We start from the raw sequence: 17,093 nt of genomic DNA, 5'->3' as shown, positions 1-17,093 counted from the left end.
CCACTAGCTGAGCTGAGATTAAACTATCACGATACATGCAGCTGAGATCGACGCTCTGAGATTAACATAGCTGAGCCTGAGATTAACCGATCTGACGGCTGAGAAACATGGAGCTAATAACCGATTGAGCTGAGCTGAATCCAACATAGTGAGGAGTCCGAGTTGGACTGAGCTGAGAAAAGGAGCATTGACTGAATGATCTATTCTGAGCTGAGCTGAGCTGAAGATGAGCCTAGCTGAGGCTGAGATGAACCCAGCTAAACTGAGCTGAGATTAACCTACTGAGCGAGTGATTTTACCTATCTGAAGCTGAAATGAGATTAACCTATCTGGCTGAAGATGAGATTAACCTATCTGACCTGAGATGAGATTAACCTATCTGAGCTGAAGATTAATCTATTTGAGCGAGATTATCTTCTGAGCTGGAGATTAAAATCTATCTGGCGAGATTACATCTTCGTGAGCTGATTAATCATTGTGAGCTGAGTTAATCTTATCTGAGCTGAGTTGAGCATGAGATTAACTATCTGAGCTGAGCTGTACTATGCCCTGGTTCTGCTGGGATGGGATGAAATAGCATTCCTGTCCAGTTCAGTGCTCTGTGGATCTGTCTTGTTCTCAGTATTGTGGCAAGACTGGGTTATCTGGGCTTCGCTTTACTGGTGGCTGTGCTTGTCTGTCTATTGGTTGGGTTGACGTCTTAATGGGTCTAAACACTAATCAGATGAAATTGTCATCTCACTTCCTGATCTCTCTTGTTTCACACCTGTGTATTGTGTGCTTGAGCAACTGACTGTCTTCACGCCAATTAAATTAATTTATCTGTTTAGCTTGTGTTCCACCAGCTGTAGTGAATCAATTTGTGCAGTGTGTCTATTACATTCGTAATAAAGCACATGAGACATGTTTTACAGACAGCCTTCTCAATAATCATCCATTGTTGATAAATTCACCCAGTCAATGGACCAGTATGATATATAAAGTGTAAATACTGGTATATCATAAATGCAAACGACAATTAATTAGCGATAAAACAACTCAGCGCTCCATGTTTAAGCAATTAGAGATGCTTAGAGATTATATATTAAGAAAGGTTGCCTTCCTCTGTTGAAGAATTAATTACTTGTTACTTTTATTTGTTATTCATATTTTTTATTCATTTGTTATCTAAACTGCATTGTTGGTTAGGGGCTCGTCAGTAAGCATTTCACTGTAAGGTCTACACCTGTTGTATTCAGCATTTCACTGTAAGGTCTACTACACCTGTTGTATTCAGCATTTCACTGTAAGGTCTACACCTGTTGTATTTGGAGCATGTGACTAATACGATTTGATTTGATTTGCATGAAACCCTGTGACAAACGGCCATTTACAAAGCCTTAGCGTTCCAAATGTCACCCTATTCCCTTTAGAGTGCACTACTTTTTGACCAGGGTCCCATATGGCTCTGGTCAAAAGCAGTGCACTATTTAGGAAAAAGGGTGCCATTTAGCATACACAAAAGAGTCAAATAGAATAGACAACACAAGGCATCATCCTCCTCACCTCTTTGAGCGGGTCGTTGAGCTCACTCAGGATATTGTCCTCGTCAAAGATCTTGCCCTGATAACGATGCTCATAGTAATCATGGATCTTCTGCCGCATGTCTGCGGGGAGCTTGTGGAACGACATGTACTGCTCTACTTGTTTATACTGTAAAGATGGAGAGAAGAGATCATGTCAATAAACCAAATTAACAGAAAATAGAAAATATCCGACAAAAAAACAAAGGCTGTCACATTGACTTCAAAAACATAGCACCCGAAAGCAATTGGAGGTAAAATAACATTCGAAGGAAGAGTATTAGCAAACATTACAGGCAATATGGTATGTTGTAGTAGGAACCAAGGACATTCATTCACCACATACTGAACATTCACCACATACTGAACATTCACAACATACACAGCATTCACAACCAACAACACACACATACCCAACATACACAACATTCACAACATACACAACAACAACGCACACAGACACAGTGGGGTGATAGTATGGATTGAGTATGGACGTAGGAGGTGGTCGACAGAGGAACGAGTACAGCCTGAGGCCCTTCAGGGCGAGGTTGCTGCCGGTCTGATCAGCTCACACAGTGAAGAGAATCGCTCTCATCTCTCTCAATATAGGTTACCCGTGACCTCACGTAAACCAGAGAGAACGAATACACCCATATCAGTGACTGAATAGGTGTCAGGGAGACCACATTATCATCTGAAATCATGTCATTTCAATATGAAACATTACACAGAGGAGAACATAAAGCGATCAAATGCATGTACTCAAGACATCCCATATATAATTCAGTACCGCCACGTTTCTTGACTGTGGTTGTCTCAGAGGAGGGGTTGTGATAAAGGCAGAGGTCTTCTGGGGCCTCTGTCACTACACTGGTCTGGAGTCATTCTCTCTACAGGGTGCTGTGCCCTAATGGAGTCATTCATCTGCCACAGCATCTGATCTGGAGTCAATCTCTGCAGTAAGAGATGAGTCACAGAGCAGATTAATAATTGTGGTATTTTAATTTGAATTGTGTTGTCTGTTTTGTGTTCCTTTATTCTTCCTGCTTGTTTTCCTTTTCTCGACTTAATTTTAGTGTGTTACTGTTTTAGTGTGTTGCTGTTTTAGTGTGTTGCTGTTTTAGTGTGTTACTGTTTTAGTGTGTTACTGTTTTAGTGTGTTGCTGTTTTAGTGTGTTGCTGTTTTAGTGTGTTACTGTTTTAGTGTGTTGCTGTTTTAGTGCGTTGCTGTTTTAGTGTGTTGCTGTTTTAGTGTGTTGCTGTTTTAGTGTGTTGCTGTTTTAGTGTGTTGCTGTTTTAGTGTGTTGCTGTTTAGCTGCTGCTGTGTTTTGCTTTTAGTTGTACGTTTATTGTTGCTGTTTTAGTGTGTTGCTGTTTTTAGTGTGTTGCTGTAGTTTTAGTGTGTTGCTGTTTTAGTGTGTTGCTGTTTTAGTGTGTTCTGTTGTAGTGTGTGTTTGCTGTTTTATGTGTGTTTACTGTTTTTAGTGTAGTTGCTGTTTTAGTGTGTTGCTGTTTTTAGTGTGTTGCTGTTTTATGTGTGTGTTTGCTGTGTTAGTGTGTTGCTGTTTTATGTTGTTACTGTTTTAGTGCATTGCTGTTTTAGTGTGTGCTGTTTTAAATGCACTTTAAATAACAATTGATTTAATTGAGATGTCCACTGTCTCAACACTGATCTGGAGTCAGTCTCTCTCATCAGGATGCTGTCTGTGGTCTCCAGTGGAGTCATTAATCTGTCTCAACATCTGATCTGGAGTCAGTCTCTCTCATCAGGATTGCTGTCCGTTGTCTCCAGTGGAGTCATTCATCTGTCTCAACATCTGATCTGGAGTCAGTCTCTCTCATCATCGTTGGCTGTGATGCGCCCAGGGGAGGATACTGACTGTGCATCAGAATGAGGAAATTAGGTGGGAAAAAAACAGCTGAGTCACTCTTCACACCAACCCCCATGTAAATCCTCCCTGCTGTCCCGTCGAGAAGGCCAGTTCTGCATCCCAAATGCCACCCTATTCCCTATATTGTTTACTACTTTTAACCAGGGCTCATAGGGAGACTCTGGTCAATAGTAGTGCACTATATAGGGAATATGGGAGCATTTGAGATAAAAACCTAGGCCGGGTAGGAGAAAACCTGCTCTCCTGCAGATAAACTGCAATGCTACATTTTAGCTTTCATCATATATGCATGGACTGACACAGACTAGACAGGACTCTTTCCATTTTCCAATTCTCTCCAATAGTCCGATGTCATGGAAAGCGTAGTCTGAGAAAGTAAATGGCCCAAATCAAAGCATTAGGTGCTAAAATTACACACGGCTGTAAAAATCAAGGTACCACAGGCTTGTAGGTATTGACTCCCGGCCAAAATAACATCACACACGGACACGACGGACCTCTATTAGGCCAATGATGTATGCAAATAGAGATTGGGGCATTGTCTACAGGGAGTTAGAGAGAGCGCAGACCGACAAAGAGAGAGAGAGAGAGAAGAGGGGGGTCCTTCAGCAGCACATCTATTTAAATCAGGAGATAGCTGCTCTGCTCTGACACACACACACAACCTCAGGTAAGGGTGTCAGCATGAGGCGTGAACAGAAACTAACGGTAGCCTCAGGAAGCAGCATACACAGTAACATCACGACGCAGATTTTGTGCAAAAAAAAAAAAAAAAACGGTTAAAAAGTTGAAAACACAGGTCCCGTCACACAGCCGCCGCGGCGAGATGATGAGGACGTTTTGTTTTGAGGTGAATCGATTTATTCCAGGTACACGGTCAAGTCTGAGAGTATCTGACATGTTTACATTTAGAACGGGACTCTCTGTGACTGCGTGTGAGAGATATGTTGAGGTGTGGTTTGGTCACGTCCGGTTAGAGAAGTTATGTATTCRATCTGACTCATGTCATAATCATTTATGAATAATCTATCTTGTTTATACATGTGTTCATGACATCGTTATGTAGYTAGCCTTCAAAAAATAATGTGTTATTGTTTATGAGGCCTCTACGCATGTTTACTGTGAATAATTTCAAATCTGCAATGCATCATCATGACGAGTCACATTCCCAACATAGGAATGAATATGCTTTGTGCTCGCTGCTGGAAGAAAGACAGTATGTACTCTTGCCTTGCTCATTACATGCAAAGTACAGCATGTCTTTGAGGACAGAGGAGGAKGCTTAATCCATCACAGGTTCTCGGGAACATTAATACATTCTCAGAACGTTTGAAACGTTAATACGTGTTGTTCTCCTGTGAATACCCAATGTTCTCTGAGGTAAATAGGTAAATATACCCTTTTCACCATCAAGATGCTGCCGTGTTCTCAGCCATTCTAGAAACCATCCTCAGAAGAATGTATGGCTGTTGCAAACTTAAATGATCCTAGAAGTATCTTAAGAGACAATAAAAGCTGGAGAAATTGTTTGAGAGTCAATAGTTGCAATGTTAATAATATTTATAAAGTTGCATTTCTCCATACATATTTACAGGTGTTGTCCTCATTAAAATGATATTTACTGCATGGTGCAATGTATCCTAATACAAAAAAAACATTAAGTTAGCTATATTATGTTACAGAGAATCAGGTATGGACAATACAATTACTGATTATATCCTTCCGGACAGAGACGGAACGTTCCATTACAGACAACACAGCATTTCATAAGAAGTTAGATGCACAGAATTAAATTGAGTATTATATTGTACATTTATCTATGGCTAAATGGGTATTATCACATCTGGGATGTTGTAATATAGTCAAGTCCGTTTCTATGTACAGTACGCATCTGAAATGTCTTATGAAACGACTGTGTTCCAGCTGCTTCGTGTTTCTTCCGCTGTCAGGGCCAGGGCCATGTAGAGTTTCCCAGCATCAGGCCATCTCAGTGCAGGCCTCTTGCCCACGCCGCCCTACTTCCTCCCCCAGCAGGGACACAGCAGGCAGAGGAGAAAACGACCAGAGGGTGAAACCTTCCACAGCCATTTCTTCTACTGTTCTCCTTCTCTGCACGGTGATGCAGGAAATCCACACAAGGCTATCATTCTACAGTACCATGCTGTCAGAAGCAGCACTTTCAGTTCATACTGGCCCATAGATGGCTGTGCATTCCCACCATTATCAGTTCATACTGGCCCATAGATGGCTGTGCATTCCCACCATTATCAGTTCATACTGCGCCAATTATTATGGCTGTGCGATTTCCCACCATTATCAGTTCATACTGGCCCCCATAGATTGCATGTGCATTTTTCCCACCATTATCATTCATACTGGCCCATAGATGGCTGGTGCATTCCACCATTTATCAGTTCATACTGGCCCCATTAGATGGCTGTGCATTCCCACCATTATCAGTTACTGGCCCATAGATGGCTGTGCATTCCCACCATTATCAGTTCATACATGGGCCCATAGATGGCTGTGCATTCCCACCATTATCAGTTCATACTGGCCCATAGATGGCTGTGCATTTCCACCCATTATCAGTTCATACTGGCCCATAGATGGCTGTGCATTCCCACCATTATCAGTTCATACTGGCCCATAGATGGCCTGCTGCATATCCCACCATTACATGTTCATACTGGCCCATAGATGGCTGTGCATTCCCACCTCATTCTGTATGGCGGCTCACACTTGGGACAAACCACAATGGAACAAGTTTTTTGGGTATCTGTTGCAGGAGTAATATTTGTATGTATTTTAAATGGGTCAAATCAATCACACTGTCTGCTGCATGTTAGGTGGTAGGAAAGCCCGGAGGTTAAGAGGTGTACAGTAGTAGCCAGCCCAGAAGGTCCTGGCAGGGCTGTTTATCAGATGGCCCATGCATCTCTCTGTGCCTCCTACACTGTACCCTGTTCAAACCATTGCCCTACCCAGACCAAACTGTGCTGGCTCTGATAGATTATTTCACATCGTCCTTTCCAGTACGGTTACACAACTATGGTGGATGTGTAACAAGGAGAGCTCCTTACTGCTTGGCTCAGTTTGGCTATTAGTGTGAAAAGCCCTTGAGACAGTGGATCTGTCATCTCTGATCTGAGCAGGCTGTGGCTGTGGAGACGACCGTATGGCTGTGAGACTGGACCGGGGTGGGCTGTCGAGACTGATCGGGTGGCTGTGAGGATGATCGGTGTGTGGCTGTGAGACCGACCGGTGTGGCTGTGAGGACGTTGGTGTGGCTGTGAGACTGATCGTTGGCTGTTGACGACGGTGTGGCTGTGAGACTGACGGTGTGGCTTGAGACCGACCGGTGTGGCTGTGAAGACGACCGGCTGTGGCTGTTGAGACCGCACCGGTGTGGCTGTGAGACCACCGGTGTGGCTGTGAGACGGACCGGTGTGGCTGTGAAACCGACCGGTGTGGGCTGTGAGACCCGACGTGTGGCTGTGAGACCTGACCGGATGTGGCTGTGAGACTGATCCGGTTGTGGCTGTGAGGACGACCGACCGGCTGTGGCTGTTTGAGACCGACCGGTATGGCTGGTGAGACCGACCGATGTGTGGCTGTGAGACCGATCGGTGTGGCTGTGAGACTGACGGTGTGGCTGTGAGACCGACTGACGGTGTGCTGTGAACGACCGGTATGGCTGTGAGACCGACCGGTGTGGCTGTGAGACGACCGGTGTGGCTGTGAGACCGACCGACCGGTGTGGGCTGTGAGACCGACCGGTATGGCTGTGAGACCGACCGGTGTGAGCTGTGAGACCGACCAGTGTGGCTGTGAGACTGACCGGGTGTTGTGCTATTCTCGATCATTAATAATGTTCTCAGAGTGCCAAATAATAATATCTTTCACAGGGTAAGATCAGGATTATCTAGCTGATTCAACTGATATTATATAGCTAGCTAGTGATCGTCATTGTGTGATCTTCACATGGTTAGATGTGTTTCTATGTACAATGGAAGTGATATATTCTGTGTTGTATATGTACATTTTCTACGGCGGCCTGTATCACTAGAATCAAGTTTTGATGATTCTTTTTTTTATTGAGCGTTCATGTCTTTTTGGTCTCGTCTCCTTTACTCCATCTGTGTTGTGGGCCCTCCCCCGACACTAGCCCTCCCCCTGACGCCAAGCCCCTCCCCTGACACATATCCATCCCCCTGACTGACACCTAGCCCCTCCCCATGCAATAGCCCTCCCCCTGACACCAAGCCCCTCCCCATGACACCTAGCCCCTCCCCCTGACACCAAGCCTCCCCCCTGACACCCATCCCATTGGCAACGGTAATTCCTTAGAGCCCTATGGACCTTGGTGAAAACAAGTTTACTATATGGATACCATTTGGCACGGTATTCCCTTACAGCCCTATGGACCCTGGTCAAAACAAGTTTTACTATATGGATACCATTTGGGATGAAACAATGTCTTTTCAGCCTTGTCTATTTGACTCTGCTCTGCCTAGCAACAAGGTGTCCTCAGGTGATAAGACTGCAGCAGTCACGCAGGCAGGCAGGCAGGCAGACAGGCGACAGGCAGACAGGCAACCTGGACAGAGGTAATTGTTTTTTGTGTGTGTGTGTGTGTGTGTGTGTGTGTGTGTGTGTGTGTGTGTGTGTGTGTGTGTGTGTGTGTTGTGTGTGTGTGTTGTTGTGTGTGTGTGTGTGTTGTGTGTGTGTGTGTGTTGTGTTCTTTAATAACTTGTCTATCTGTTATTGACCATGGGATTTCTAATCTTAGCAAGGTCAGACTGACATCATATTTCAATAAACGATAACGGCTGATGCTTTTAGGAGGTGAATGTACATTTTAAAAACTGCTTTGTCAATTTGTCTTTGCCTCGTCATTGTCACGTCCACAGGTGACTCTGCTCTGCCTGGCAACGAGGTGTCTTCAAGTGATAATGACAATAGTCAGGCAGGCAGGCAGGCAGGCTAACCTAGACAGGGTAATTGAGTGTGTGTGTGTGGTGTGTGTGTGTGTGTGTGTGTTGTGTGTGTGTGTGTGTGTGTGTGTGTGTGTGTGTGTGTGTGGTGTGTGTGTGTGTGTGTGTGTGTGTGTGTGTGTGTGTGTGTGTGTGTATGGGGCAGCTCATTAGACCTTCCATTTTTCATCAGGGTCCAATCGAACTGTGTTTCAGCAAATTGATGCATTAACAAATTCCTGACAATATTTTACTGTTGAAAATGAAAAAATGTTCACCTGTGTAATTTATGGTGGAAAAACCCATATCAAACCTATTAGTCAACTGATCAATTGGTTATTGATCAGAATGAAAATGTCTGTAGGACCAGAGAAACAATAAGGTAGCGAAGATAAGGGAACTGATGGAATAGAGGTGAGCCTACAGTTCTTTGCTTCTTTACCTACAGTGAGAAGATCTACCCAAGGGTCACAATCAGTACAGGTTATGATGGCTACAGTCATAGAGTGGGAAAGGAGGATACCTTGTCAGTGGAACAACTGAATTCATTCAACTGAAATGTGTCTTCCACATTTAACCCAACCCCTCTGATTCAGAGAGATGCTGGGGACTGCCTTAATTGTCATTCACGTCTTCGGGCACCCGGGGAACAGTGGGTTACCTGCCTTGCTCAGGGGCAGAACGACAGATTTTTACCTTGTCAGCACGGGGATTCAATCCTGCAACCTTTAGGTTAGTGGCCCAACGCTCTAACCACTAGGCTACCTGCTCTAACCACTAGGCTACTTGCTCTAACCACTAGGCTACCTGCTACTTATGCCACAGTTATCAATCTACCCAAAGGTTAGCTCTAGAAAAGATTATTATGGTTGGTTAGGTCACTAGTAGGGGAGCCTACTAACAAACCTATCCAAGGGTCAGAGCTGGCACAGATTATTACAGCTAAAGTCATAGATCGCCAACTAATCTATCTAAGGATCAGATTCAGGACAGATAAATATGGGTAGTGATTATCTCACCATGATGGTCAGGAGGACAAATTAATAGGTACAGTGATTATATATATAATATACCGAAACAAAAATATAAGTGCTGGTCCTATGTTTCAAGAGCTGAAATAAAATAACCCGGAAATGTTCTATACGCCAAGATAATCCATCCACCTGACAAGTGTGGCATATCAAGAAGCTGATTATTAAACAGCATGATCATTACACAGGTGCACCTTGTGCTGGTGGCACTAAAAGGCCACTCTAAAAATGTGCAGTTTTGTCACACAACACAATGCCACAGATGTCCGAAGTTTTGAGGGAGCGTGCAATTGGCATGTTGACTGCAGGAATAATTTTATGTTTAGTAATGTACCATAAGCCGCCTCCAACGTCGTTTTATAGAATTTGGCAGTGCGTCCAATCGACCTCACAACTGCAGATCACGTGTATGGCGTCGTGTGGGGGAGCTGTTTGCTGATGTCAACGGTGTGAACAGAGTGCCCCATGGTGGCSGTGGGGTTATGGGAWGGTCAGGCAAAAGCTACAGACAACGAACACAGTTGCATTTTATTGAGGGCAATTTGAATGCACAGAGATACGAGTTCCTGAGGCCCATTGTCATGCCATTTATCCGTCGCCTTCAAGTCATGTTTCAGCACAGCCCCATGTTGCAAGGATCTGTACACAATTCCTGAAAGCTGAACATTTCCCAGTTTTCCATGGCCTGCATACTCACCAGACATGTCACCCATTGAGCATTTTTTGGGATGCTCTGGATCGACGTGCACGACAGTGTGTTCCAGTTCCCGACAATATCCAGGGGCTGATCTAGATTACAGAACCTCCCCTCAAAGTGTTCCCTAAAAGCACCCAAACAGTGATGGGTTGCGTCCCAAATGGCACCCTATTCCTAACATAGTGCTCTACTTTAGACCAGAGATGCATTATGTAGAAAATAGGGTGCCATATTGGATACAGTCATAGTGCACGTCGATCCAGAACATCCCAAACATGTAGTTCTGTCTGGGAACCGCTTCACCCCAGGGGCTGTTTGGGATCCGTGGGGGCTTTTAGAAATCCTCTTTCAGAGCCAGTGAGCGGGGGGGGATATTATAATTTGTGAGTGCTTTACACAACCCCTAAAACACAGGCCTAGATAGCAGAGGCCTAATCTACCTGGGAGAAATAAGCATTATCCGTTTAGATAAAATATAAAAGCTTTGAAAATAATACTCCACTTACCTTATGACGAAAATGAGAATAACGCAACATGGTAAACCAAAACAGGTGTACCAAAATATTGAGTAGATTGATAATTAAAACATAAGGATAATAATAAAAACATGACATTATATAATTGTATTAGGTTACATAACAGTCTGAACTACGTACCTTCTCTTGGTACTGCCTGCGGGAGGAGTCTAGTGATTGGATGAGAGCGGTGGCATGACCCACGAACATGGCGTAGCAGGTGGCGCCCACGATCATACTGAGCATGGTGATCCACAGGTCGGACATGCTGACGGGAGCCCGGGCGCCGTACCCGATACACAGCATGTGACTCATGGCCTTGAAGAGTGCGTACGAGTACTGCTTACCCCACGAGTCATTCTGCAGGGGAGAGAAAGGAAGAAGGGGAAGACACAGAGAAAGGGAGACAGAAGGCGGGAGGGGGGAATTACCGCAGGCTTGTGGAAGATTTCCGGCGCAGAGAGACAGGAGGCTCTTTCTTTTTGATGCATCACTGAACCTCCACAGAACATTCTGCCAACATAGCCTTGATGCTGGGATACATCACTGAACCTCCACAGAACATCCTGCCAACATAGCCTTGATGCTGGGATACATCACTGAACCTCCACAGAACATCCTGCCAACATAGCCTTGATGCTGGGATACATCACTGAAGCTCCACATAACATCCTGCCAACATAGCCTTGATGCTGGGCACGTCACACGTCACACCCCCCTCCCTCTCCTCCATTTCTCCCTCTCCCCCTCATTGGCCACGGGTTGTAAAACAATTGATATCTGGAAGTGGTGCTGATCAACATCTATTACTTTGGAAGGGTTGATTTATGGTTTGTCTTCGGCCAATAGGAATCCTTCAGTTCATAGTGGTGGATGGGCCGGGGATGGAGGAAGCAGAGAGTCGAGGGGAAATGCCTGGATTCTGCTTCCTGCCTCCTCTCATTTTATCTCAAATGGCACCCTATTCCCTACATAGTACACTACTTTTGATCAGGGCCGATATAGGGAATAGGGTGCCTTTGGGAAGCAGCCCTTCTCAGGGACGATTATCACAAGTACTTTAATGGGAGTGTGGAGCAGAGAGGTGCTGTCAGGGCCAAGGCACCACGATTCAACCCAGATACAGTATCACCTGCTGGAGCAAGGCCTAGGCTAGCATACACATCTGGCACATTGGTCTGAATAGATAGGATAAGCTAATATACACGATAAACTGATAGATAAGATAATCTAATATACATGATAAACTGATAGATAGGATAAGCTAATAGACATGGTAAGATGATAGATAGGATAAGCTAATAGACACGATAAGCTGATAGATAGGATAAGCTAATATACATGGTAAACTGATAGATAGGATAAGCTAATATACATGATAAACTGATAGATAGGATAAGGTTATACTGTATCTGTTAAGTACTTTTTAATCATAGATGTTCTATCATTCTGAAATGAATATAATTTCCTTTTTGAGAAGTCCATATGTAATACTAGTCTAAGGATTTAGATATAGCCTTCAGGGTATTTTCTTGTATGGGAAGCCCATCGTATTCTAACCATGGCTTTGCCTTTTGGCTGCAACCACAATGCGAAACACGAAAACACTGAACCCAGTCTTAGCTTCCCTACACTACTTTCTCAGAGCATAAATCCCACCCTGCTGCAAGCCACTAGCCTTGAAGACTTCAATGTCCATTTTATAAAAGAAATACAACATACAAATCAGAAGTAGAGCTATATGATAAGGCTAGACTAGCAAGCCACCACACAGGCCCCTATCTATGACATATCACAAGGCTAGCCTAGCAAGCCACCACACAGGCCCTTATCTATGATATATCACAAGGCTAGCCTAGCAAGCCACCAAACAGGCCCTTATCTATGATATATCACAAGGCTAGCCTAGCAAGCCACCACACAGGCCCCTAGCTATGACATATGATTTTTTAAATTTTATTTAACTAGGCAAGTCAGTTAAGAACAAATTCTTATTTATAATGATGGCCTGGGAACAGTGGGTTAACTGCCTTGTTCAGGGGCAGAACGACAGATTATTACCTTGTCAGCTCAGGAGTTCGATCTAGCAACCTTTCGGCTACTGGCCCAATGCTCTAACCACTAGGCTACCTGCCGCCCCTAAATGATAAGGCTAGCCTAGCAAGCCACCACACAGGTCCCTATCTATGACATATGATAAGGGTAGCCTAGTAAGCCACCACACAGGCCCCTATCTATGACATATGAGAAGGGTAGCCTAGTAAGCCACCACACAGGCCCCTATCTATGACATATGAGAAGGGTAGCCTAGCAAGCCACCACACAGGTCCCTATCTATGACATATGAGAAGGGTAGCCTAGTAAGCCACCACACAGGCCCCTATCTATGACATATGAGAAGGCTAGCCTAGCAAGCCACCACACAGGTCCCTATCTATGACCTATGAGAAGGCTAGCCTAGCAAGTCACCAAACAGGCCCCTATCTATGTCTGTGTCCCAAATGGGACCCTTTTCAATGTAGTGCATTACTTTTGATCAGAGCCCTATGGGCCCCTATGGGCCCTGGCCAAAAGTAGTGCACTCCAAAGGAAATAGGGAGCCATTTGGGACGCATTCTGTGTCTCCCGGCAAGGCACCTACAGTAAGCTCCATTTGGGAGACGGATGTGACAGCTCCCTGGTACAGGCCCTTGTTGTTGCTCCTCCTGACTTGCTGACTCCACCAATTATCTATCCTCTTTCTCTCTCTTTCTCTCTCTTTCTCTCTCTCTCCTCTTTCTCTCTTCTCCTCTCTCTCTCTCTCTCTCTCTCCTCTCTCCTCTGTCTTCCATCTTTTTCTCTTCTCTCTGTACACTTAACAAAACTGCTGGAAAGCATTCCAACGAAACACTTTCAATAAAGAACTACACCAACATCTTATAAACATTGCATTAATCATAAGTCTACTCCCTTTCGTGTCATAAGACTCCTGCTGTCTGATGTGATAATCTCACTGTTCATTACTAGTTATAACACCCATCTGTCCCATCCACTGACTCCGCCTATGTACATACAAGAAACCACCTTATGAAATTCACTTATATTGACATACTTAATAAGAACACTGTCACTAATAATGTGAACACTGGCACTTTAATTAATGAACACTGGTCCTTTTAATGACACTCGGTCACGTTTAGGACATTACACGTAATGTAATGGAACACTGTCCTGTAATAAACTGAAACACTGTTAGTCACTTTAATAATGAACACTGGTCACTTAAAATTAACACTATCACTTTTTAATGGAACTGGTCACTTAATAATGGAACACTGCTCACTTAATAAATGACACTGTGCACTATAAGAAACACTGGTCACCTTTATAATGACACTGTCACTTTGGTAATGCTACATACTTTTACCCACTTCATATGTATATACTGTGTTCTAGTCAAGTTCATCCTATTTAACTATTGCTACTATACCATTCTATCCAACGTATTCCTCAGATATACTACAATTCTATTCCACATACAGTCCATAACTATACATCCCTCACTATATATATTTATATATATATATATTATATATATATAATAAATGCTGTACATACTCCGACTCCGCATTGCTCAATCTTAATATTTCTACAATTATTCATTTCATATTTACTTTTAAATATTGATATTGTTCTGATTGATATTACTGCAGTGTTGAGCTAGGAACACAAGCTTATTCACTACACCTGCAATAACTAAATGCGTAATATGGTATGTGATCAATAACATTTATGATTTTGACAGTGTGATCTAGTATTCCTTCCCACCCCTACTGTCTCAGAGCTTCTACGTCTATACCACCCATGCTGTCCCACCCCTACTGTCTCAGACTGTCCTGTTCTAGTTATACCACCCATGCTGTCCCACCCCTACTGTCTCAGACTGCCGTCTTATTATACCACCCATGCTGTCCCACCCCTACTGTCTCAGACTGTCCTGTTCTAGTTATACCACCCATGCTGTCCCACCCCTACTGTCTCAGACTGTCCTGTTCTAGTTATACCACCCATGCTGTCCCATACTGTCTAATAATTGATCACACCATACTGTTATAATATATCATCTGCGTTTTGTCTTTTCCTGCTGTTGTCTTGTATGCTACCTACCAATGTCTGACAACAGCATCAGGAGACAGCAAGCCAGCGGGTGGATGTGTTTGATGCATCACACAGTACTGACTCTGTACCGGTACCCCCTGTATATAGCCTCACTATTGTTATTTTACTGCTGCTCTTTAATTACTTGTTACTTTTATTTATTTATTATTATTATTATATATGTATATATATATTTTTTTAAAGTACTTAAAACTGCATTGTTGTTTAAGGGCTTGTAAGTATGAATTTCACTGTAAGGTCTACAACTGTTGTATTCGGCGCATGTAACAAATAAAATGTGATTTGTCGTACCTTATAGCATCCATACTTTCTCTGTTCTCTGTCGCCCCCTCCAGTCTGTTAATTGCTCAGCTCCCTACARGCAAACATGTACTCCTGAACAGCAGGGGATGTAGCAGGTTGGTTTATGAACCTGTTCTGTCTTTTCTTGCTGTTGTCTTGTCATGTGCTCCGTGCTACAGTCTTTTTTAAATCAGAGCATCCATCATAKCGATTACATTTACAGCAAAAATTATTTCCAAATGATCTTCCCCACTGACTAACCTATTAATATGTAATCTAATCTCTATGATGATTAGTTGTTTCTTTCACAGATTGAGGAGAAAWTGACCTGATAATTAGACACACTGCTCTCATAAGGACACCTAACTGAGATGGGTGGACTCTGCACTTTCACTTTTTGAGMCAGATTTGCATCAGCCGATGATGGAATTAATGTATATTAAGGTATGATATTAAGGTATTATATTAAGGTATTATATTAAGGTATGATAGTAAGGTATTATATTAAGGTATGATATTAAGGTATTATATTAAGGTATTATATTAAGGTATGATATTAAGGTATTATATTAAGGTATGATATTAAGAATTAAGTATTTATATTCAGGTATTTTTTTTTTTTGGGACAGTTTTTAAAAGGTATATATTCAGGTATGATATTAAGGTATGATATTAAGGTATGATTATTAAGGTATTGAATGAATCGTGACAAGAACATTTGTCATTTCCACAGTGTATAATACTTTCATTTACTGTATAAGCACTTCTGTGACAACTGCTGATAAAACAAATGTAATTAAAAAATAGCTCATAAATACATGTTGATCGAATTTGAGTTATTTGCAGAAGAAAACAGTTAAGGTTTTAACATCAGGAGACTTATAGGTTGAGATCTCAACACTGAAGGAGTGCAGTGGTATAACTAAAATGTTGAAATTAAGGCTAAAAAAATAATAAAATTAACTAGTTACCATTACATCACCCAGGAGATAAAATCTATTTTTAAGAGAACCCCGAGTTTAAACGTTGTAGTTTTAACAGTATGGCAGCCAATTCAGGTGTTAGTATATGGCTATGGTATATGGAGATGGTTCGACTCATGGGAACAGTCAAAGCCACCATGGCAAAGAGTATCACCAGTTGCAGCAGCACGTCTTCCTCTGGGTTTCTAGTAAGAGCACAGCATGCATAGCAACTACACTTACAGCAACAAACGTGGGAAATGAGAACCAAGCCAAACGCTCATTCACGTTACTGTGCTGATGCTTATTGTAATGTGGGCGATATTACTGTATATTCCTGGATGTCTTAACGTTTCTCTGGTTTGTTCACGTGAATTCATGTGGTTATTTATCTTCATGTGTATTCACGTGTGTTTCATGTATGTAAGTGTATTCACGTTGTTCAGGTGCTGGTGAAAAAAGAACAAAAACACTTTCTGTATAATGAACCAGATACACGTCGCAGTGGTGCCCGCGCATATTAAACAGAAAACATTCGGCATAAAGCAGGGAACGGAGCGCAGATCGACCAAGCAACCGCAGCAGGCATTCAGGATCCTAAAGCCAGGGGAATGCCGACCAGCCAGGCCATCAGATCCTAAAGCCAGGGAATGACGAGCTGCAGGCATCAGATCCTAAAGCCAGGGAATGCCGACAGCAGGCATCAGATCCTAAAGCCAAGGGAATCTACCGGAGCGCAGCAGGCATTCAGATCCTAAAGCCAGGGAAATGCCGACCGCAGGCTCAGACCTAAAGCCAGGGGATTGCCGAGCAGCAGCATCAGATCCTAAAGCCAGGGAATGCGAGCAGCAGGGCATCAGAAATCCTAAAGCCAGGGGAATGTCGACCTGCAGCAGGGCATCAGATCCTAAAGCCAGGGAATGACGAGCAGCATTCAGATCCTAAAGCCAGGGGAATGCCAGACAGCAGGCATCAGATCCTAAAGCCAGGGGAATGTCGAGCTGCAGGCATATCAGAT

The 17,093-nt window shown here is 43.3% G+C and overlaps 1 protein-coding gene across 1 annotated transcript in view; it reads right to left on the bottom strand.

The window, feature by feature from the left end:
* Nucleotides 1–17,093, bottom strand: part of LOC111981996 (potassium/sodium hyperpolarization-activated cyclic nucleotide-gated channel 1) — a 177,531-nt gene that overhangs the window by 31,274 nt on the left and 129,164 nt on the right. The window contains 2 exon segments of the mRNA XM_070449585.1: nucleotides 1,546–1,692; nucleotides 10,815–11,033. Coding sequence (XP_070305686.1) covers nucleotides 1,546–1,692; nucleotides 10,815–11,033 — 366 coding nt within the window.

The sequence above is a fragment of the Salvelinus sp. IW2-2015 genome, linkage group LG20, assembly GCF_002910315.2.
Source record: "Salvelinus sp. IW2-2015 linkage group LG20, ASM291031v2, whole genome shotgun sequence".
NCBI classification, from domain to species: domain Eukaryota; kingdom Metazoa; phylum Chordata; class Actinopteri; order Salmoniformes; family Salmonidae; genus Salvelinus; species Salvelinus sp. IW2-2015.
The sequence above is the reverse complement of the archived record's forward strand: the minus strand, read 5'-3'. Positions and strand labels throughout refer to the sequence as shown.